The sequence below is a fragment of the Mesoplodon densirostris genome, chromosome 11, assembly GCF_025265405.1.
Source record: "Mesoplodon densirostris isolate mMesDen1 chromosome 11, mMesDen1 primary haplotype, whole genome shotgun sequence".
Classification (NCBI taxonomy): Eukaryota; Metazoa; Chordata; class Mammalia; order Artiodactyla; family Ziphiidae; genus Mesoplodon; species Mesoplodon densirostris.
The window spans coordinates 5,048,575-5,071,609 of record NC_082671.1 but is presented as its reverse complement, the minus strand read 5'-3'; the positions used below and the strand labels follow the sequence as shown (position 1 = coordinate 5,071,609).

At 53.9% G+C, this 23,035-nt stretch overlaps 1 protein-coding gene across 1 annotated transcript in view; it reads right to left on the bottom strand.

Moving 5' to 3' along the window:
* The window catches only part of TEAD4 (TEA domain transcription factor 4), a gene marked incomplete at its 5' end in the record, with an annotated part of 68,002 nt that extends 44,967 nt beyond the window's left edge, over window positions 1-23,035 (bottom strand). Inside the window, 2 exons of the mRNA XM_060113382.1 lie at window positions 22,291-22,466; window positions 22,878-23,035. Coding sequence (XP_059969365.1) covers window positions 22,291-22,466; window positions 22,878-23,035 — 334 coding nt within the window. The remainder of the gene's footprint in view (window positions 1-22,290; window positions 22,467-22,877) is intronic.

The window sequence follows — 23,035 nt, the reverse complement described above, 5'->3', positions numbered from 1 at the left end:
ATAAGCTCAGAAGACGCATTTGATACAAGACCCATTCACAGTAAAAACTCTTAACAAACTGTAGAAACAAAAGGAACTTCCTTAATCTAACAACAGATTTCTTCCCAAAACCTATTGTGATATTTTGATTTATAAGAAGTACACATTTGGTCTTTGTCCTGTTTCTGACACAGAGCCCCCAAAACCCTTGAAATTTCCTAAGTGCTGAGAGCCATAAAGGTATCTTTTGTTATGGGAATGAGGTACACCTGAGGGTGGGGGCTGGTGGCCAGGAGAACCACCCAAGTGATTAGAGGGTGGAACTTTCAGCCCCACCCACCCGACCTCTGGGGAGGGGAGACCGACCTCTGGGGAGGGGAGAGAGGCAAGAGGTTGAATTAATCGCCAACAGCCAACGATGTAATCAACCATACCTCAACAGTGAAGCCTCCATAAAAACACCAAAGGAGAAGGCTCTGAGAGCTTCTGAGTTGATGACCATGTGCAGATATAGGGAGAGTGACTGCCCACAGGAAGGGCATGGAAGTTCCACACCCTTTCCCTACACCATGCCACATGCATCTCTTCCATCAGTCTGTTCCTGAGTTACATCCTTTTATAGTAAACTGGTAGTCTGGTAAGTAAAATGTTTCTCTGAGTTCTGTGAACCACTCTAGCAAGCTAACTGAACCCAAGGGAGGGATTTATTGGAACCTCCAATGTATAGTCGGTGATAACCTGAACTTGCAGGGGTTCAGTCTTGTGGGACTGAGCCCTTAACCTGTGGGATCTCACGCTACCTCCTGGTAGATAATGTTAGAACTGAGTTGAATTGTAGGACACCCAGTTGGTTGGTGAGGCGAAAAAAACCCATTCACAGGTTGAAATTGGTGACCAAAACTTTTAATGATTAAACACTAAAAGCATTAAAGTCAGGAATAAAATAAAGAATGCTGAGTTCGAACACTGAATACTCACACTGTAATAGAAGTCCTAGCCAACACAGTAGAACAGAAAAAGAATTGTGAAGATTGGAAAGGAAGTAAAATTGTCATTACGCTAAGGAATGATGATAGAAGATTGAAAAGATGCTACAAACAAATCATAAAAAAGTTCAGCAAGACCAACATATCAAAACCAATTCCATTCTTTTATGCCAGAAATAAGGTATTAGACAACATAATTTTTTGTATTCCAAATACCCCATTTGGAAACCAAAGCCATAATTTATCTAGTGGTGATAAATCTCACAAAGATTTGTCACTTTACAGAGAAAATGGTAATTTCTTTGAAAGACGTACAATCACTACATAAATGGAGAGGAGACTGTGTGTTTGTGGACGGGAAAACCCATCACCAAGAGGTCGAACCTCTCCAGATAAAGCATAAATTCAATGAAATCAGGAATAAAAATCTCACAAGGTTTTCCACAAAACTTAATACTGATTCTCAAAACACATGGAAGCCCAAGACGTCAAGTCATCTAACTGAGCGCCTTCACCTTGGGTCAGACCCTTCCCATACATGTCTCCCCACGGTTCTGACCTGACCTCTCCTCTTTAAACCCTGAACACACCCCTTGGTGGGTGGGGGGGTCCTCACCCATGGCTTACCCCTCACTATGATTCCCAATCCTGAATCTTCCCTGGGTTCGGACTGCATAGCAACCAGCCACCGATCACCAGACATCTCCAAAGCTCTTCCGACTCAACATGGCCAAAGTCCCATCCTTCCACTTGTGGCTGAATTTTCCTCCTGCTCCGTCTCTCAGGAAGCCAGAAAACCGAGGAGTGCATTTTGACTTTTCCCTCTCACCTCCCATCAGCAATTCAGGACCACACCCTGTCTTTCTCTCTTGGAGCCCTAACCCAAAGCTTCCCCAGTGCTCACCTGGATGACCGGGCAAGCCCCATCCAGACTCCATAATCTTTTCACTGCAGCCAGCGATGCTTCTACAGCACACGATTCCTCCACTTAAAATCTTTCCAGGGCTCTTAAATAATGGGATTTTACAGGGCCCTTTATCCGCTGATTGCGGCTCTCCAGCCATACCTTCCATCCGTCTGCACCATTCTCTCTCCTCCCTCTTCTTTGCACGCCCCTCCCAAGCCCCAAACTCAGTTGCCCAAATGATACCCCAAATGCCAAGCTCTTCCCCCGCACAGGGCAGAGCTGCCGGTGACCTTCCTCCCCACCCCCCTTCCCCCGGCCAACTCCTACCCATCCTTAAGGTCCAGCCAAAATCTTTTCTTTTTTTTTTTTAATTGAAGAATAGCTGATTTACAATACTGTGCTAGTTTCAGGGGTATAGCTGTTTCAGCCCAAATCTCCCTTCCCCTGGGAGGATGGCCCCAAGCTCAGTCTGGGTGAGGCACCCTCCGTGCTCCGGCAGGTCCCCGTGCTTTGGGTACCTCAGCCCCAGCTCCCAGGGTGACTGGTCCCCCTTAGCACACTGCAGACCCCACGAGGGCAGGGCTGGCTTTCTCAACTAAATCCTCCGCACACTGCACACGCTGGGGACAAAAGGAGGAACAAATCAATGGCTATTTGGTGTAATGATTTCTCTGTGGGGAGTATGCACTGTTCTGTGTTTAGTGTTAGGAAACAGAAGAAAATCTCAGTAAATGTCTGGACTTGGGCATACCAGAGGGAGAACTTGAGTTATATGTAAATCCCTTTGGGGTTTATTCTGGAGGCTTGTAAATGAAAACGTGACATCTGGGAATCAAGACGCCGTTTCCGACTCCAGTTCTACAAGCCACTGTGACCGTGGACGAGTCCCTCCGTTTCTCTGGGCCTCAACCAGCTCACCTGTGAATTCTGTCCCTGGCAGTGCCTATGGCTCGCAGCCCAACCCCCTACTCTCCCAAGCGGCCTCTAAACATACCTTGCGGACTCTCGCCTGTGGCTTTGCTCAGAGGAGGCTGGAAATCGATCCGCCTTGGAGAGGCGTCCATGCGATGGTCGGTAAGACCAGATGTCAACTGCACAGGGCCTGACCCAGAGCCCGTGCTCGGGAAGAGCTATTCACGTCACCCTTACTATTACTAAGCTGCACATAAAGCCTAGAGCCCTAAACAGACCAGTTAGATACATACACCGTAAACCCTGAAGCCTAATAATAATTAATACTAGCTAGTTAATAATATGATACCTACGGCGTCGTGTCTCCTGGCTTCACCTAGATTTTCTTCTGGGATCTGACACTAAACACAGAAGGTGCCCCGGAGGCCAGAAAGTTAGGAGATGAAAAGGAGGGTGCCCCAACTTCCCTGACTCCACGTGGGCCCCTCGGAGAGAAGGGCCTGTGGTCCCTGGGCCCTTCCTTCCCCCGAGCGGGAGCTGGGCTGGGAGCTGGGCTGAGCTGGGGGCTAGGCTGGGAGCTGGGCTGGGCTGGGAGCTAGGCTGGGAGCTGGGCTGAGCTGGGAGCTAGGCTGGGAGCTGGGCTGGGCTGGGCTGGGAGCTGGGCTGAGCTGGGAGCTGGGAGCTGGGAGCTGGGAGCTGGGGGCTGGGCTGGGAGCTGGGCTGGGAGCTGGGCTGAGCTGGGAGCTAGGCTGGGAGCTGGGCTGAGCTGGGAGCTGGGCTGGGCTGAGCTGGGAGCTGGGCTGAGCTGGGAGCTGGGCTGGGAGCTGGGCTGGGCTGGGCTGCGAGCTGGGCTGGGCTGCGAGCTGGGCTGAGCTGAGCTGGGAGCTGAGCTGGGAGCTGGGCTGAGTGGGGAGCTGGGCTGGGAGCTGGGCTGGGCTGGGAGCTGGGCTGAGCTGGGAGCTGGGCTGAGCTGGGCTGAGCTGGGCTGAGCTGGGAGCTGGGCTGAGGTGGGCTGGGCTGGGAGCTGGGAGCTGGGCTGAGCTGGGAGCTGAGCTGGGCTGAGCTGGGAGCTGGGCTGAGCTGGGAGCTGGGCTGAGCTGGGAGCTGAGCTGGGCTGGGCTGGGAGCTGGGCTGAGCTATGAGCTGGGCTGGGCTGCAAGCTGGGCTTCGTGGGCAGGGGGAAGCCGGGCCCAGACCCTGTTCCAGGAGGCAGGTTTGCTGAGGCCCCCCACACTGGGTCCGCCCCGAGGAGAGCTGGGCAGAGGGTCACCCGAGGCCCTGAGCCACGGGATCCATTACCGAAATGGAGCTGCTCCCAGCTCCGTGCGGCCTGCCATTCCCAGCCCACAATCCTGCCCGCCTGGTCTCTCCACAACCCGCCCCCGCCACCCCTGCCAGCCCACGGCCGGGCCTGGCAGGTGCTTCCCTCTCCAGGCAAAGCTCCCACGCGCGCGGCCTCTGCCCGCGGCTTGAAGGGGTAGGGGGTAGGGTAAGCCAACAGCAGCCCAGTGAAGGGTCCCCCTGCGCCTCCTCCTCGTCCCCCAGCGACCCTCAGGGGCCCTGCCAGGAGGGGCTGGAGGGGACAGATGGCATCGCTGAGCCTGGGCCAGGTGCCACGAGCAGAGGAACAAAAATAATCCCCGACTTGGCTCCAGGGCTTGCCCCGGAGGCCTCCGGCCCCGCCTCACCCCACCTAAAAGCCCACCCAAGGCCACACAACACTCAGCTCCATCCTAGGGACCCGCAGAGGCCGGTTACGCAGGACTTTTCCAAAGAATCGGGAACTTACCCCGGCTTTTATCAAGATCTTTCTAATAATGAGAATAATAAGCTTCTCAAAAACACCTTCAGGACAGGAAGGGAACTGTGATCCCCAGGTTATAAATGGAGAACCCAAGTCTCAAGGAGGACCAATAGCTCACCCTAAGAGAGTGACCTCAGACCTAGTCCCCTGCCTGGTCCACTGTGGTATCCTCAAGACTTGTCTCCTGCTCTCAAAGCCCACCCCCTTCAGTAGCCCTCCACGGCCATCCGTGATCACTCAGCTCCCCCGACTCCCCCTAACGCCTGGAGCCCCCAGCATGCCACTGAGAACGTGGCAACACCTGGTCCTGTAAAAGTGATCGCACCTGTGCCCACCTGTTTCCCGTGCTGGCTGTGAGCTACGTGAGGACGTGATTTTCTCCTACATCCGTGTCCCCCACCACTCCTGGCTCCAAGCTGGGGACTTGGCAGCACACAGAATCCTGAATTAAGGAGTCAATTCTTCCACTGATGCCCTGTCCTCGGTCAAGGACAAACCTACTACTCGTTTCCTTTTTATCACAATATCTCTGACTCGTTGGGCGTCAACACATGTTATAACCTCCTCCCAGTGGCCCTGCCCCCAGACTGGAAGTGATGGAGACTGGAAGGAACTAGGGAAGTTTATAGGACTTGCCTGGCGTCATCCAGAAAGTCAGGGAGAGACCATGAGGACAGCGCCTGAGGCTCCCGCCCAGTTACAAGAACAAGAGCTGGGGATCCAGGCTAAAGGTTCCAGCCACACAGCACCCTCGGGATGGGGTTCTCACGTCCTGCCCACAGATGCCTCAGCCCTTAACACTGATGCTCCTCTCCTGGAGGCCTTTGGAAGAAGCACCTTCTTCATCCCAACAACCCCTATAACTGAGAAGCTGGAAGGAAAAGAAAACTTGGGGTTTCCTTCCAGGAACCCATCCCAATCTTCCAGGTACATGAGTCCCAGGTATGAAGATGTGGGATATGGGATATGGTCGGGGTGGTGGGGGGGCGCAGGGCATGGAGACTAAGTAATCTGGGAGGAAGGGAGTGGGTCCCCTTCCGCCTCAACCCCAGAACAGGGATCCTTCTCCAGGCTGCAGGACCCATCTACGAGGTCTGGTTATCAGGGCAGGTGGGGTCTCGTTTCTGAACCCCAGGTGCTTCGCCCAACCTGACTTAGCTGTCACAGACCCCACAGAGCACTGCACTGGACAGAGTGTGGATTTTCCTCACCCAACAGACTTCAGAGCTGGGACAAAAATGGCTCTCTCATCATCACCCCTGCTAGTCCCACCGGACCAGACTCTGGAGACTGGATCCAACTGTACAAGGACCACAAAATACTGCACACACTGAAGCAGACAGAGACCTCTGGGGTGCCAGGGTGGGGAGGGCAGGGGCAGTCATCTCTGAGCCTTCGCTGGCCGGACCTCATTCCTTAAACAAGAACAGGAGGGGAGATCAGGAACAGTGGGCCCCAGCCTCCCTCCAGCCCCGTCCCCCTCTTCCCTACAGCCTCTGGCCTCCTCACGGCCTCTGAGTTCACGCACATTGTTTTCCGGCTGAGGCCAGGCCTCTGTACTTAATTCCCAACACCGGTCCAACCACAACATCTACGGAGGGCGGAGGGAAATGGAAGAGGTCCGTAAAAGGGAACAAAGAAGTTCAGCTCTAAGAATAAGGTCTGAGGACTTCCCTGGCGGTCCAGTGGTTGGGACTCTACGCTTCCGCTGCAGGGGGCACATGTTCGATCCCTGGTCAGGGAACTAAGATCCCACGTGCCACGCTGAGAGGGAGGGAGGGTGGGAGGGAGAGAGAGAGAGAGAGAGAGAGAAAGAAAGAAAGAAAGAAGGGTCTGAGGTCTAATGTCTCACATGGTAACTACAGTTGCTGAATGTTCTCACACACACACAAAAGAAAAACATGTGAGATGAGAGATGTGCTCATTAACTAGATGGAGGGGACCCTTTCACAACGTATTCGCACGTCAAATTACCAGACCCTTGAAGTATCTTACGGTTCTAGATGTCAGTTATGCCTCAGTAAAGCTGAAATCACCTACTGAATGCCAGGCTCGGGGTATGAGGTCACTTGGACATGGTTCTGCCCTCAACATACTTCAGTCTACGGGTCCAGGGCTCCCTGCAACGATGCAAGTACAGTCCACCCCTTATTATCCACAGAACCGTCACAGATTCTGTGTCTGCAAATTCGTTCACTCACTAGAATCCGTAACCCAAACTGACACTGGCAGTGCTTCCGGGTCACTCGGACGCGTCCCTGCGCTGAGCGGCCGTCACCCGTGGTCCACCTGAGGTCAAGCAAGCCCGCCCTGCCTTCCGGTTTCAGCTCAGACCCCAAACAAGCGTCAGTCCTTTTCCCGGTCTATTTAGTGCCATGCTTTTCCCATTTTTGTCTTTTTGTTGTTGATCTCACTGTTTAAAATGGCCCCCAAGTGCATTGCTGGGGGGCTGCCTGGTGTCCCCAAGTGCAAGGAGGTCGTGATGTGCCTTATGGAGAAAATACACGCGTTAGATAAGCCTTGTCCAGGAGGGAGTGGTGGTGCTGTTGGTCGTGAGTTCAATGTTAATGAATCAACAATCTATATTAAATTAGGTGTCTCTGAACAGAAACACACATAAAGCAAGGTTACGAATTAAATGGATGACAAAAATGTTGCGACCAGAGCCTCACAGGAACCTAACCCGTGTCTGCCCTCAGAACACTGGTTCAGTACCTGCTAATTCACGTTCTCAGTGACTTTATAGGAATCAGGAAGGACAAGAATCCAGTGCACCAGGGAGAGTAACATGTTAAACCACTACAGGTAAACATCTCGGGGGGAGGGGGAGGATTTCAATAGACACTGAGACCCTGGGAAAATCACACCTGGTGGAGAAAGACAGGCCCCAAGGCAGCCAAAAGGTGGAGACAACCCAAATGTCCTTCAACAGATGAAGGAATAAACAAAAGGTCATCTATCCTTACAGTGAAATATTATTCAGCTTTAAAAAGGAATGGGGGAAAAAAAAAAAGGGAATTCCCTGGCAGTCCAGTGGTTAGGACTCCATGCTTTCACTGCCGTGGGCCAGGGTTCAATCCCTGGTCGGGGAACTGAGATCCCAAAAGCCATGCGGCATGGCCAAAAAGATACAAAAATTAAAATAAATAAAAATAAAAAGCAATGAAATTCTGACACATGCTACAACATGAATGAACTTGGGGACATTATGCTAAGTGAAATAAGCCAGACACATAAAGGATGAATATTCTATGATTCCACTTCTATGAAACACCTAAAACAGGCAAATCCATAGAGACAGAAAGTAGAAGACAGGTTATGAGGGGTGTGGGGTGAGGGGGAAGTTCTGTAATGGGGACAGAGTTTGTTTGGGATGATGAAAAAGTTCTGAAGACCGATGGGGATGTAACACAACATGGTACTTAATGCTACTGAACTGTACACTTAACAGCGGTTAAAATGGTACATTTTACGTTGTGCATATCCTACCACATTTTTTTAAAAAGGGTCACCAGGAGATAGAAGGGAAAAAGAAATGGATGGAGAGGGGAGAGGGGGTCACTCCAGGAGTCTGGAGCCCAACATACAGGAGAGAAAGGAGGTTGGCCTATGTATAACCAGAAATGCAGAGAGAGAAGGCGGGCAAGCCCCCGGGATGGATGGAAGGAGGGGGAGGATTAGAAACAACCCCCAGACAGCGGATGGGCTGGGCAGGGCCAGGCAGCCAGCTGGACAAAGCTGGCCCCCGTGTCACTCAGAAGGCCAGCCGGGGCTTGCTGGAGGCCAAATACCGAAACCACCCAGAACCTGAGGTCATGAGGCCCAAACGCCCCACCGTCCTCCACGCCGGGCAGCGCCCCTTACTCTCTGAAGGCCGCAGCTCTGGGCGTCCGGCTGTCTGGTCTATCGTGAAGAAGTTCAGGGTCACAGGACCTGGGTTTTGTTGTTTGTTTAAATATTTATTTACTTGGCTGTGCCAGGTCTTCGTTGCAGCACATGGGCTCAGTAGTTGCGGCACGCGGGATCTTTAGTTGCGGCATTCGGGATCTACTTCCCTGAGCAGGGATCGAACCCAGGCCCCCTGCACTGGGAGCGCGGAGTCTTAACCACTGGACCGCCAGGGAAGTCCCAGGACCTGGGTTAACAACTGCCTCTGAGCAGCTACCCATTCACTTCCCGAAGCTCCTGTTTCCTCATCCCTCAAACTGGGACCAGACACCCCTTGTGGAGCGATGATGGAGGACCAGTGGGATGAAACAGGCAAAGCCCTGGAGCAGCCCGTCCCTCCCTCCCCTTTCAGCGGGGACGTGGATCATGCCTCGCTTCTCGACAGGACAGGATGGGGAGGGGGTGAAACGGAAGAAGGCAAAAGGAGGGGGTCCTGCAGTCCATCCCAGTGTGAGCGCCTGTGGGAACCAAAGCCGCAGGGAGCCGGGGCAGCCAGGAGGGTGGCGCTGCGGAGCCCGGCGCCAGAGGCCTGGCTGGGCCGCACACAGGCACTCACTCTCTGTGGCTGTGTCCTTGAAGATACACTGCAGAGGGGAGAACGATCTCTCCTCCTCACAGGGCTATCTTGAGGATCAGGATCAATCCTGGCCGGCTCCTCGCGGGGTGATGGAGGGATGAGGGAGGGGGACGAGGACAGTGAGAAGCATCCTCCCCTGGACAGCGGGGAGGTGAAGAGCAGGAAGAGTGAGGGGCACAGAAAGGAGGAAATCGGCGGAGAGGGAAGCAGGCCAGAGGGACGGGTCAACAGGGAGGGTCAGAGCGCCTCAGAGACGAAGAGAAGTAGGGGGAGACAAGATTCCTGAGCAGATACAGGCCCCCAGCCCATCCCTCAGACACCCACCCCAGAGGGGTGGCGGGGGTTAATGAGGGCGGGGCTCCAGCACCCCGTCCCCCTCAGCTCTGCCGCCAGCCATCCTCCCAGCCATCCTCCCAGCGGCCAGGGCTGTGGGTGTCTGTGGGCCTGGCCCTAAGGCATCCAGGAAGTGCGTGTCCAAGGCCCTCCACCCCTGCCCCACCCACTGGGCCCTGATGGAGCAGCACAGAAGCCCCTCTGATCTCACGAGGAGAAGAAATCAGGTCCCACGTTCAGCCTTGCCATGACTCGTGGGGACACTTTCCCTCTCTGGACCTCGGTGTCCCCACTTACAAAGAGAAAAGGTGGGGAAAGTGGAAGATCATTCACGATGAAAAAGAAATGAGCTATCAAGTCAGGGGAGAACCTGGAGGAAACTTAGAGGCATATCCCTAAGTGAGGCCCATCTGAAGCCACACCTGGAAAGGCTGCAGACTGTAGGACAAAGACCACACAGCATTCGGAGAAGGTGACACCATGGGGACAACAGAAGATCAGTGGGGGGATGAGCAGGTGGGACACAGGAGTTCCAGGGCAGTGAAGCCACTCCGTCTGGGGCTGTAATGCCACCATTACATGCGACGAAACATGTGTCCAAACCCACAGAACACACCACACACACAGCGGACCCTAATATACACTGTGGACTTTAGTTAATAGCATACCAATCCTGGCCCATCAAGGTAACAAATATGCCACACAGGGCAAGGTGTTAAAAAGCAGAAAGCGGGGAGGAGGGAGGGTGTTCTGTGTAATTTCTGCTCAACTTTTATGTAAACCCAAAACCGCTCAAAGTCATAATAACAACAGGGCTTCCCTGGTGGCACAGTGGTTGAGAATCTGCCTGCCAATGCAGGGGACACGGGTTCAAGTCCTGGTCTGGGAGAATCCCACATGCCGTGGACCAACTGGGCCCGTGAGCCACAACTACTGAGCCTGCACGTCTGGAGTGTGTGCTCCTCAACCAGAGAGGCCGTGACAGTGAGAGGCCCGCACACCGCGATGCAGAGTGGCCCCTGCTCGCCACAACTAGAGAAAGCCCTCGCACAGAAACGGAGACGCAACACAGCAAAAATAAATTAAAAATAAAATAAAATAAGATAAAAATAATAATAACAACAAAGGCTACTGACTTTAAAAAAAGGTGGAAAAGACTGCATATATGTATAACTGAATCACTTTGCTGTACAGCAGAAAGTAACACAACATTGTAAATCACCTCTACTCCAATAAAATACATTTAAAAAATAATAATAAAGTAGGCAGTTCCCTGGCAGTCCAGTGGTTAGGACTTGGCGCTCTCACTGCCAAGGGCCCGGGTTCGATCCCTAGTCAGGGAACTAAGATCTCACAAGCCACACAGGGTGGCCAAAAATAAATAAATAAAGATAAATATACATTTGGGGAAGCTGGAAAAAAAAAAATTATGGGAGGAGTAAGCCTTGCATTTATTTCTCCTCTGGGTCCTTCCCAGGATTCTAAAATAAAGCAAAAGTCACAAAAGTACTGGAGGCCAAGGGACTGCACCAACCCACTGGGCTCCCTCTGGGCGGGCCTGTCCTGTGGAATCCAGATCTCACAAGAGATCAAGGGCCTGGAGTCTTGGAAACCCCTCCGACGGCGAATCCCCAGGCAGGGCCTGAGCAAGCTGGGCCTCCCCTACACTGCTGCGCCCAGAGTGCAGGACCGTGCCCACGTGCCAGGACTGGGGCTGTGCCCGCACCGGTGCCCCTGCAACTCAAGCCCCCCCCACCCCCCACCAGGGAGAAGGAGCCCCCCGGGGCCCAGGGCATCAGGGAGCCACGGCAGGGCGAGGGCTCAGGGGGAGCCCCAGAGAGCAGCACGCGAGCCCCATCCTCAGCTCTGCCCGCTCTCTAATCATCTCTGGGAAAGGCCTGCCCAGGAGAGAATGAAGACCCCTGCATCTGGCAGCACCACGGCCCCCAGGACACAGGCAAGGGACAGGCTGGACCCACCCAACCCTGGGTCATTTTCATAGGAATGTCCTTCTGTCTCAGAGCCACCCTGCCTACACCAGGGTAGAAATTCCAATGGCCCAGGGCCCTCAGATCCTAGGCTGAGGTCACACCAGCGAAGACCCACCCTGACCCAGAAACCCACCTCACTGATTCCGCTTTGCACCAGCCACACACACCCCCCAGCCCTTACTCCGGCCACCCGGCAAAGTCCCTGCCTCCAATTCCAGAATGCACGCTCACCCAGTTTGGAAACCAGGCCACGTAAGCGGCTGATACCCAGGCTGTGCACAAGCATTCGCTGTTCTCGATGGGCCTGGCCAGGCTGGCCAGCGGGACACCACCGGGGCCTCCTGTTCTGAAGCAGCTGCTGCGCCAGGAGTGGGGACCTCACGGAAGACCCGGTCCCCGCCTCATCTTTTCCGCAGGTCTTTCTCTAGGGGACCCCCATCTCCCACCTCAACCCGGTCCCACCTTTGCCCTGAAGAAAGGCCAAGGCTTAGGACACCAAACTCTTACCCCACACCTAGCATCTTCTTTTGGAGATTTTCTCCTTAAGTGAATTTCCCCAAAATTTGTAAATCACACATCTGACAAGGGACTTGTATCCAGAATATTCAAGAACTCTCATAACAGAACAATCGAATGAAAAAAATAGGCAAAGGATTTGGACATACATCTCACCAAAGAAGTTGTATGAATGGCAAATAAGCAGCCGAAAGGATGTTCCACGTGGTAGCCATCAAGGAAATGCAAATTAAAACCTCAAGGAGATTCTACTACACACCTACACGGATGGCACAAACAAAACAGAAAGAAACCTGACAACACCAAGTGCTGCTGAAGATACCAAGTGATGGAGCTCTGACGCTCTGCTGGGAGAAATGCCAAACGGTGAACGTGGGAAAACAGTTTGGCAGTTTCTTAAAGCTTTAAACATACACGTATCACGTGACCCAGCAATCCCACTCCTAGGTATTTATCCAAGAGAAATGGAGACCTGTGTTTGCACAAAAACCTGCACACCAGCTTTACAAAATCATCAAAGTGACGACAGCAGCTTTACAAAATCATCAAAGTCTGGAAACCACGCCAAAGTCCTTCAACCAGCAAACGGCCAAGCACAGTGTGGGATGCCATGTAACGGGGTCCTTACTTTATTTTGTATTTTTTATTTTTGGGCCATATCACATGGCATGCAGGATCTCAGTTCCCTGACCAGGAATCGAACCTGTGCCCCATGAAGTGGAAGCTCAGTGTCCTAACCACTGGACCACCATAAAATTCCCTATAACGGGGTCCTTATGACTCAGCAATGAAAGGGAACTAACTTCTGACCCACACACCACCTGGTCGAAGGGGGCATCCTGCTGAGTGAAGTCAGCAGAGCCCAAAGCTACACGCTGTATGATTCCACCTGACGTTCTAGAAGAGGCAAGACCATAGCAGTGAGAACAGATAGGGGAGGGCAGGGTGGGCATGGGGTGAAGGGGCTGCAGCGTTGAGGAGCCGTCTGGGGAGATGGTCGGTTGTGGACCCTGACCGTGGTGGCGACCACCCAACTCCGTGCACGTGTCAGAGCTCAAAGGACTACGCATCACAAGGAGTAAACTCGGCTGCATGTAAATTAAAAACGAAACTTTTAACAAGTCCTCCTTATTCTACCCAGAGTACCCAGAAAATGGACCGTGTTCATAAGGTCCCTCCTCTAGTCATTTCATGCCCACAGCCCTGACATCACTACTTTTTCTGTCTTCTCACAGATATTTCTCCTGCCCTCTTCTTTCCTCCCTCTCTCCTTCTCTCTGTCCCTCTTACACATGTATACACTCAGCTGTCAAAAACCTACCCATCGGGCTTCCCTGGTGGCGCAGTGGTTGAGAGTCCGCCTGCCGATGCAGGGGACACAGGTTCGTGCCCCGGTCCGGGAAGATCCCACGTGCCACGGAGCGGCTGGGCCCGTGAGCCATGGCCGCTGAGCCTGCGCGTCCGGAGCCTGTGCTCCTCAACGGGAGAGGCCACACAGTGAGAGGCCTGCCTACGGGGGGAAAAAAAAAAAAAACCTACCCATCCTTCAAAGCCAGCACAAGTGGCTCTTCTTCCATGAAGCCTTCCCTGACTGCTCCCAGCCCCTTCAGGATGAATCCTCTTTACCAGGCATCCCCTCTGCACTTGCCTGTGCTGCTGCTGCTGCTGCTTCTTTCCTTCTTTCTTTCTTTCTTTCTTGGTCGCACCATGCAGCACGTGGGATCTTAGTTCCCCAACCAGGGATGGATCCCGTGCCCCGCGAAGTGGAAGTGCGGAGCCCTAACCCCTGGACCGCCAGGGAAGTCCCTTGCCTGTGCTTCTCATTAGCCCTTCAAGCACCCCGCAGGCTCTCAGCGTTCGCTACTCAGTCCGACTCCCCTGCTGGATCGCACGCTCCTTGAGCACCTGCCACGTGCCCCCCGCTGCACCTGGCACAGGCCGGGCACACCGTGGGTGCTCTGTGACCACTGAGGGCAGGTGCAAGCAGAGGGGGCTGATGCCAAGGAGAGCTGGCGCTGCTGCGGCTGGCGGAGCTCCGTGGCGGGGGGGGTGGTCGGAAGCACTCAAACCTCCGAGTCAACACGAGGTCACGCGCTTTTCCAGGACGCTTTTCTTCCTCCTTGCCACGAAGCACAGCTCTGAGCCCCGAGGAGACAGAGGCTCAGGACACACCTGTTGAGGGACGGGACCCTGTCCCATCATCGGGGGCTGGCATCTCTCCCAGGAGGTGGCCCTCTGTGCAGCAACAACCCATCAGCCCATCTGATCTGAATCCATTTCACTCTGTAGAACTACGGGCACCGGTAGGGACCCCCAGGGACCACGGGGCCCCTATACGGCTGGGCTCTCCCAAGCACAGCACTGCCTCTCCAGGGGTTAAGGACCAGTTATAGGTCATTTACCTGATAAACACTTATACAGTGTTTAATATGTGCTGGGCAAAGAAACCAAGCACTTTACAGATATTGCCTAATTTAATCTTCACATCAACCGTATGGGGTTGGCACTGTTATTAGTATTGCCCCCACTAATAAGAGGGGAAAATAAGGGACTTCCCTGGCGGTCCAGTGGTTAGGACTCCACGCTTCCACTGCAGGGGGCATGGGTTGGATCCCTGGTCGGGAACTAAGATCCCGCAAACAGCGTGGCTTGGCCAAAAAAAAAATAAAGGGGAAAATAAGACGCACTGCAGCCTGGAAACTTGCCCAAGGCCACATAGCTGAAGAGCAGCAGGTAGGGGCTTCAAACCCAGGCAGGCAGGCTGGCTGTGAAGCTATATTGTCCAAACACTGGCCATGGCTAGTGGGCACTTGAAGTGTGGCCAGCGCAACAGACACGTGCCGTTGAGTGTAAAACACGGGCTGGATCCCAACCCTTCTTATGAAAAACAATGTAAACTATCTCATTAATATTGTTTTACTATTGATTACACGTTAAGCGATAATATTTTAGACACTGTAGTTTAATAGAAAATATTGTTGAAATTCATTTCACCAGGGAAGGGTGGGGGAAGGGACAGTTAGGGAGTTTAGGGTTGACACGTACACACGGCTCTATTTACGATGGATGACCAACAGGGACCTACTGTACAGCACACGGAACTCCGCTCCTATTATGTTAACAACCTAATGGGAAAATGTATAACTGAATCACTGTGCTGTACACCCGAAACGATCACAACGTTGTTAATCAACTATACTCCAATGTAAAATAAAGTTTAAAAAAATTCATTTGACTAGCTTCTTTTCGCCTCTTAAATGTGGCTCCCAGCTCACGTACAATTTCACATTCCCAGCGGACAGCACCCGCTCCGGAGTCTGTGCGCACAGCCGCTACCCGACGCCGGGGCATCTTCCCCTGACCCTGACGCCCGTCCACTCAGCTTGCACGAGGGTGACGCGGGCCAGGCAATGCCGCCCACACCTCCCCGTGCTGCATCCTCCACCCGCTGGGACACTGCTCCTTCCCCCACATCTCTCAGCCTCGCCTCCGGCTGGATGGATCTCCCCGAGGGTCAAAGGGGGAAAACACCCCCCTCCTCGCCTAGTGGGGTCCCCCACCTGCCACATGTGGAGAAACTGAGGCCAGGACCATAAGGGGGAGGCAGAGGCCCCAGAGGTCAACTGATCCCACCTCCCATCCTGCGCAGCGCAGAGACGTCCGGTGAAGCATCCCTAACCAGTTCTGCACAGAAACAGAAATTCTGTGTAGTTCCACCTGGTCCTGCCTCCTGAAATCATGGACGGATCTGCTGTTCCTGCAAGGAGGGCTGCCTCCTGGGAGAGAAATGCCAGCACCCACCCCCGCTCCAAACTCGGCTGAGATGCTCGAAGCTCAGTGCTTCCTAGGTCCGGTGTGTCCGCCCTCCAAAACCAGAGGAGGCTCCCAGTGTGGCCGGAGCACTGCACTGGACTCAAGCCTTTCTGACACAGGCTCCGCACACCACAGGGCCCAAAGGGAAGCGCGTGATGGACCCGGGTACAAACTTAAACCCTGCATTAATCTCCATGTAGCTTCTTCCTCCTCCGTAAAGGAGAGGTTCAAAAAATAATAACAAACCCCATTTCGCAGGGCTGCTGTGAAGATTAAAAGAGACATGTCGAGAGAGATGTTTAGAATAACACCTGTCATCCAGTGGGCACTTAATAAATGCTCACTTCCCTTCCCCTTCCGTCATCAACCAAAAACCCCAAGTTTTTTTTTTCCCCACAAGAATGGACAGTAAGTTCCTATTCTATATAATTGATATTCTGAACTTAAATGCAGGATTTTACATGTAAACTTTTTAGGTTTCATCTTGAGATATGAAGACATGTTTAATATTGCTGGATGTCAAGTTATTTTGAATGGCTAAAAACTGAAAACAATTTTTTTAAAAGTCCAGTACAGCACAGTTAAATAAGGTATTGTCATATGATGTAATACTATTCAGATCCTTAAAATTACGTTTTTCAATCATTTATATACTCACTCTATAGTATAGAGTAGTTAAAAAAAAAAGAATAGAGTATAATTGCAATTATGTTAAAATATATAGACTTGCATGAACACAAGTTTGGAGGCACATATACCAAAATATTAGCGGTACTCATCCCTGCGTTGTGGCACTATGTACCATTTTATTTTCTCCTTTACATATTTCTTTATTTTCCTGGTGTTCTATAATGAGCATGTATTAATCTTAACTGAAAAGTTATTTTAATTTCAGGGTTCTGCGTAATCTCAGCATATTCTAGTCAATTGAAATGATTTTGAATCCTGGTTCTATCATCCAATAGGCTTGTCATCCTAAACATGCACAGAACTGATAGAGGACAAAGCCAAAAAAGACGTGACATACATCACTAGAGACCTCGCCCCAGGGTGGCGTGAGCTCAGGACCCAGGGGGGTCTTTCAGCCGCTTACACTCAGTTCTCTTGAACCCAAATTAGGTTATTTTCCCACGACTTGGTAGATAGAGTGAACCCATGTTGGCTACTAGTTACCTCAACTTCATTTCTGATGTCCCCACAGACTGTATGTTCAAATATCTGACCTGGAATGTGGCCAGGGATGGATAAGAAGCTTACCAGCCGGCCACTTCAGGACCCCGGTCTTGCCCCCTTGAAGACATGAACCAGGACAGCATTTGTTATCCTGCCGTCCTCACCTCCTCCCAGACCCCAGAAGCTTCTCTCAGGTCCCCAAAACGCGAGCTGTGAGAATCTGGCCACCTGAGCTCAGGAAGAGCGACTCAAGGGTGGTCCAACGCACCTCGTCCAAGGCTGGCCTTCGCCCCTCTCACAGGCCTGCTCTACCCTGACAGAGATGAGGGCGCTCCACCTCGGACAGCATTCCGCCACCTGCCCCCCAGCCTGTCCCCGTTGTCCTCCCGCTCTGACTGTAGCTCAGAAAAATCCCTTTCTGTTGTCCAGCTGACCCAGGCCGGCTGTTTCCCCACCTGGAGCTCTGCCCACGGCCCAGTCAACTATTACTCAAGGCTCAACGCCAAGATGGCCATCAGCCGGGGAGGAACAAGACCGGTCTTTTATCCTGGCCGGGACGATTCACGCAAACATCTCGGGGGGGCTTGAGGGAACGGAGCGCAGTTCTGGCAGGGGTGGGCCAGGCCAGCAGACACTGGGACACCTCGGCTGAGAAGACAAAGCAGAGGGTTCAGCCAGAGGATGGGCTCCAGCAGCTCAGGCTTCTCGGAGTCAACAGGGCCCCTGCAGAGGAGAGGCCCACCCAGTGTGTCACCGGCCCCTCCCCAGTGCCCTTCGCACTGCCCCCAACACCCTGCCTTTCCTTCAGGCCGGATATGCATCCCCTCCCCCACGGGGGTCACCCAGCCTCAGCACAGCTCCCATTTCCTGCCCCTGGTGACTCCTCTGAAGTCTATTGTTCGAGTGAAGTTTGGGTCAAAGGAAGCCGAGTCCCCACCCATGGGGGCCCGCCCACCCTCGGCAGTCCGCACTGCAGGGAGCCGGGCCCATCCTCCTGATGTATTGAAGGCTGGAGGATGTTGCGCAAGGCCCCTGGGGGCTGGGATTCTGGTGGAAATGCTCCCAAAGGGCCAGTCGCTACAGCCGAGGGCTCCAAGCCCATATCCCTCCTACCTACACGGAAAAACCAAAAGCGTGCGAAGAACTGTCATTTCAGAAGCGGTCAAGGCAAAGCTGCAATGAGAGCCTAGGAGCTGGAGACGATGCCTGGCTACACAGCCCTGCCCCACCTCCACCTGGGCCCCTGAACCAGTCACACCCTAGGAGGAAGGGGGGCCCCCCCAGACAGCAGCTGTTCAGCTACAGTTTCAGAGCCTTAAAGGGAGCTGTGGTCCCAACTCCTGCCAGCAAAGGGTCACAGGGGGCAAAGGAAGGCAGGCAACCCGGGCCTGACATCGGCTGCAGGAAGGCACGGGGTGACCACGTCCCCCACTGCGACTGGGAAGAGGGACAGGAGCCTCAGACAGGGATGTCTGTGTGACAGTCAGTCACCAGTGCAGACCGGGCTGGAGGCACGTGGAGGCTGTGCCACTGCATCCCAGGGGACCTGGAAACACGGGGGGACCCTCCTCTACCAGCAGACCCTCTAGGAGAAAGGAGGGTGCATTTTAAAGACCTCTTGAGGGCCCCGCCCTTTCCAGAGGTCGTTCTCAGATTCCAGGGTTCTGCGCTTTCTGCTGGAAGGAGTGGAGTATTTCTGCCCCAACGACTTTGAGCCACAAGATTGGAGACATCCCCAGACACAGTGCGCCAGCCTCCACGACTGTTAGACGAAGGTGGCCAGGAGTCTGGGCATTGGGACCCACAGAGCAGGAGACGGCGCAGGAGACAGAATGGACCAGAATGGACCAGGGGGGACTCCAGTCCCAGCTGGGCCACTCCCCAGCTGTAGGACCTTAAGCAAGCTACTGTCCCAGCAGGGCTTCAGTTTCCCATCTTCATTTTAAAATTTTTTATTGAAATATAGTTGATTTACAACGTTGTATTAGTTTCAGGTGTACAGCAAAGTGATTCAGCTATTTTGTGTGTGTATGTATATATATTCTTTTTTAGATTCTTTTCCATTATAGGTTACTACAAGATACTGAATATAGTTCCCTGTGCTATACAGTAGGTCCTGTTGTTTATCTATTTTATATATAGCAGTGTATATCTGCTAATCCCAAACTCCTAATTTATCCCTCCCCCACCCCTTTCCCCTTTGGTAAGCATAAGTTTGTTTTCTATGTCTGTGAGTCTATTCCTGTTTTGTAAATAAGTTCTTTTGTACCATTTTTTAGATTCCACATATAAGTGATATCATATGGTATTTGTCTTTCTCTGTCTGACTTACTTCACTTAGCATGATAATCTCCAGGTCCGCCCATGTTGCTGCAAATGGCATTATTTCATTCTTTTTTATGGCTGAGTAGTATTCCACTGTATATATATATACCACATCTTTATCCATTCATCTGTCAATGGACATTTAAGTTGCTTCTATGTCTTGGCTATTGTAAATAGTGTTGCTATGAACACTGGGGTACATGTATCATTTCGAATTATAGTTTTCTCTGGATATATGCCAGGAATGGGATTGCTGGACCATATATTTTTAGTTTTTTAAGGAAGCTCCATACTGTTCTCTGTAGTGGCTGCTCCTCATCTTTAAAATGAGCGAGTGGGCTTCCCTGGTGGCGCAGTGGTTGAGAGACACGGGTTCGTGCCCCGGTCCAGGAAGATCCCACATGCCGCAGAGCGGCTGGGCCCCTGAGCCATGGCCGCTGGGCCTGCGCGTCCGGAGCCTGCGCTCTGCAACGGGAGAGGCCACAACAGTGAGAGGCCCGCGTACGGCAAAAAAAAAAAAAAAAAAAAACTAAAATGAGCAAGTTAGGTGCTGACATTAGAGTTCACTAATGTTCAGCGAGTTCACCCTGGGGTCAAGGCAAGATGGTAATTAGAACATAGGAGTTGGGGACCCTGTGCTCTGCGGCGACAGAGCCGGGCTCCCACCTCCACCTGGGCCACTAGCGACCCTGGTTCCTAAGTCTGAGGGAAGAAGCCTGTAGGGCCCCCGCGTACAGCAAACACTCAAGCCATTTGGTAAATAACCATGAATGGCAGGGCAGGGTTTAGCAAAGGGTGTTCAGAGACGTTCCCAGGATAAAGGGGTTCTACGCTGAAACAGGCTTAGGAAGCACTGGCTGCTGCGCCTCTGGCTGTGCCAGGCACGGTGCGAGGCGCTCTGCAAACACTGCATTGTCACCACCAACTTTTCCGACAGATACTAATGAACTCCTCCCATATTACTCATCAGGAAACCGAGCCTGAAGTCTTCAAAGTAGCGAATAACTGTCAAGGATTTATACCCTGGTACGTGTGACCCCAAACCTGAACCCGCGCCACTCCATCTTTAGACCAGATTCCCTCGAAGCCTCACCCACACCTGGCCTGAGCCGGTGAGGGGGGAGGTGGCCCCCAGCAGCACACCTGTGTCCTCAGGGCGCGTGGAGGAGGGGCGGCAAGTCCCCACCCCCTGGCAGTGTCTGGTCCCTTCCTTTCTTTTCAAGAAGCCATAAACATTATGTCCACAGCATCCGGCTGTAAGAATGAAGAAAGAACTCGATAAGGGGTCAGCCCCCCACCACGCGCTGTCAATCTCACACTGCGGCCAATCTCCTGGGCATTGTGGCTCTCGCCCTACCCAGCTCCCTCCTCTAAAATGTCTCACATGGAGAAACCCCAATGGAGAGGAAACAGAAAGCAAAGCAGAAAGGAGGAGATGGGGAAACAGAGATACCCGCAAGGTTCTCCTCACAGGTCAACCTGCAAATCAGAGGCAGCCTTCCCTCCCAGGCTGGCACGAAGGCATCTTTGCAATGCTCAGGACAGTGCCTCCTGGTCTAGCAAGTCTTCAAGGAGGAGGATTCTTCCATTTGACTATCCCAGCAGCTCTAAGGAGAGCTGGACCAGGAGAAAGTAGTTCGATTCCTCCTTGTTCTTGGGGCCAAACTTAAAAGCACTGTCTAGACAGATACTGTGTGATATCACTTACATGTGGAATTTAAACAACAAACTAGTGAATATAACAAAAAAGAAGAGGACTCACAGATATAGACATGAGCAAACTGGTGGTTACCAGTGGGGAGGGGGAGGGGCAATTTCGGGGCGGGGGAGGGGAGGTATAAACTATTGAGTGTACCATAGGCTACAAGGATGTGTTGTACAACACAGGGAACAGAGCCCATATTTTGTTGTAACTGGAAATGGAAAGTTACCTCTAAAAATTGCATAAAAAATTTTAAAGTTAAAAATAAATAAATAAAATAAAAGCACTGTTTACACAAATCTCAAGATTCAAAATGGTCTCTTTCTGGGGGGTCCAACCCCACAAACATCCCCAAATCTCACTACGTCACGAAAGGCAAGAATCTCAACTTCCCCTAACTTTCTGCCCAGGCAGAACAAAACCGACCTCCCTAGAAAGACAGCTGCCTGGAAGAGGCAGGTGTGGACAGCTTCCTTCCAGCTCCGCGGGTCCAGGGCGAGTGGAGCCTGAGGGCCACACACTCCCACAGCCAACTACTCCCGTACACACACCACCAGGGACACTGCCTCCTGCCCCCGCTTCGGCAGGGAGCAAGGACAGTCCCGCCCGGGAACAACATCCTCGCGGGGAAAACGCACACTGAGAGACGTGGCGTCTCGCAAGTCCTCAGAGACACTCAGCTCTCAGACAAACAGCGCTCTTCTTGAGTGGAAACGCGCTCCCGTTCAACACAAACAAATCCGCCTCCTGGAAGCCAGGTGAGTCATCTGTGAGCCGGTGTCACCCTCACATACACTCGAAGCTAAGGAGGCAGGACAGCCAGACGCCACGTGAACTCATCACTTACCCTCCGGGTCTGGCCCGAACCCCCTGACACACAAGTGCACGGAGGCGCGAGTCCCGGGTCGGCCCACCCGCCTGGGAAATATCCACTTCGGGGTCTGGGAGCTCTGCTTCCCAGACTCGCTGGTCCCCAGGGTAGAACGCACCAGGCTTCTCAAGCCCTGGGGAGCGGGGACCTTTTGCCGAGGTCCCCTCCGCTCTCGCAAAGCCTCGGCACTGCAAACCGCCAAGGCACCCACCTCCAGGGCTCTCCTTGCGAGCCCGAGAGGCGCCCAGCAGAAAAGAGGCGCGGGTGCCGGGTCTCTCCTGCCGCCGGCGTCCTGGGCTCCGCCTCGGGTCCTTTCGGCTCCGCGCGCTCCCCTTTCCCCCCACCCCCCGGCCCTCTCGCCCACCACGGCCCTGCGGTCCGCGCGCCTCCACGTGCCCGACTCGCCACCCAGTCCGGTGCCGGGTGAGAGCTCCTCCCGCGCCGCCGCCTTACCGGTCCCAGGGTGCGGGGAGGTGGGCGGGCGCGCGGGGCCAGTCCCGCGGAGTCCGCCCCGGCGCCGCTCTTCCAGCCGCGGCTCCGCTGAGGTCCCGGGAGGCCGGCGAGGGCGCTGCAGGGACGACGCGGGGTCAGCGAGCGGAGACCCGGGCTCCGGACCCGGGGCCGATAGGCTGGGCAGGGAGGAAGGCGGGTCGCGGGACGGAGCCGACCCCGCGCCGCCCCGAGCCCAGCTCGCCGCGCCCGGCGCGCGATACTCGGTGCGCGGTGCCCGGTGCGCGGTAGTCGGTGCGCGGGGTCCGGCGCGCGGTGGCCGATGCGCGGAGCCGGGCGGAGCGGGGCTCGCGGAGGGAGGAGTTTTCCCAGAAGGGGACTGACGGGAAAGCACGGGCGATCCCTATTCCTGGCGGCGTGAGTCAACGGGAGAGGAAGGGAGCCGGGGGCACCGAGCGCGCGCAGGAGGGCGGAAGGGAGGGAAGTCGTTGCGGGGGGGGGGGGGGAGGCGGGCCCGGAGCACAGGTCCAAGGCCGGAAGAAGAGAGAGCCCGGGGAACGGCAGAGGGGCGCGGCGGCGGGGCCACTCACCTGGGGGACGCGGCCGCAAGGCGGAGCCGGGAGCTGCGGGCCCTCCCCGCCCCCGGCCTGGGGTTTGAAAGGAGGAAGCCTGGAATGTGAGGAATGAGGGCTGGAATGAGATGCGCGCGGCCGAGGGCGGGAGCTGGAGGGAGTGGCGGCCCGGCCCC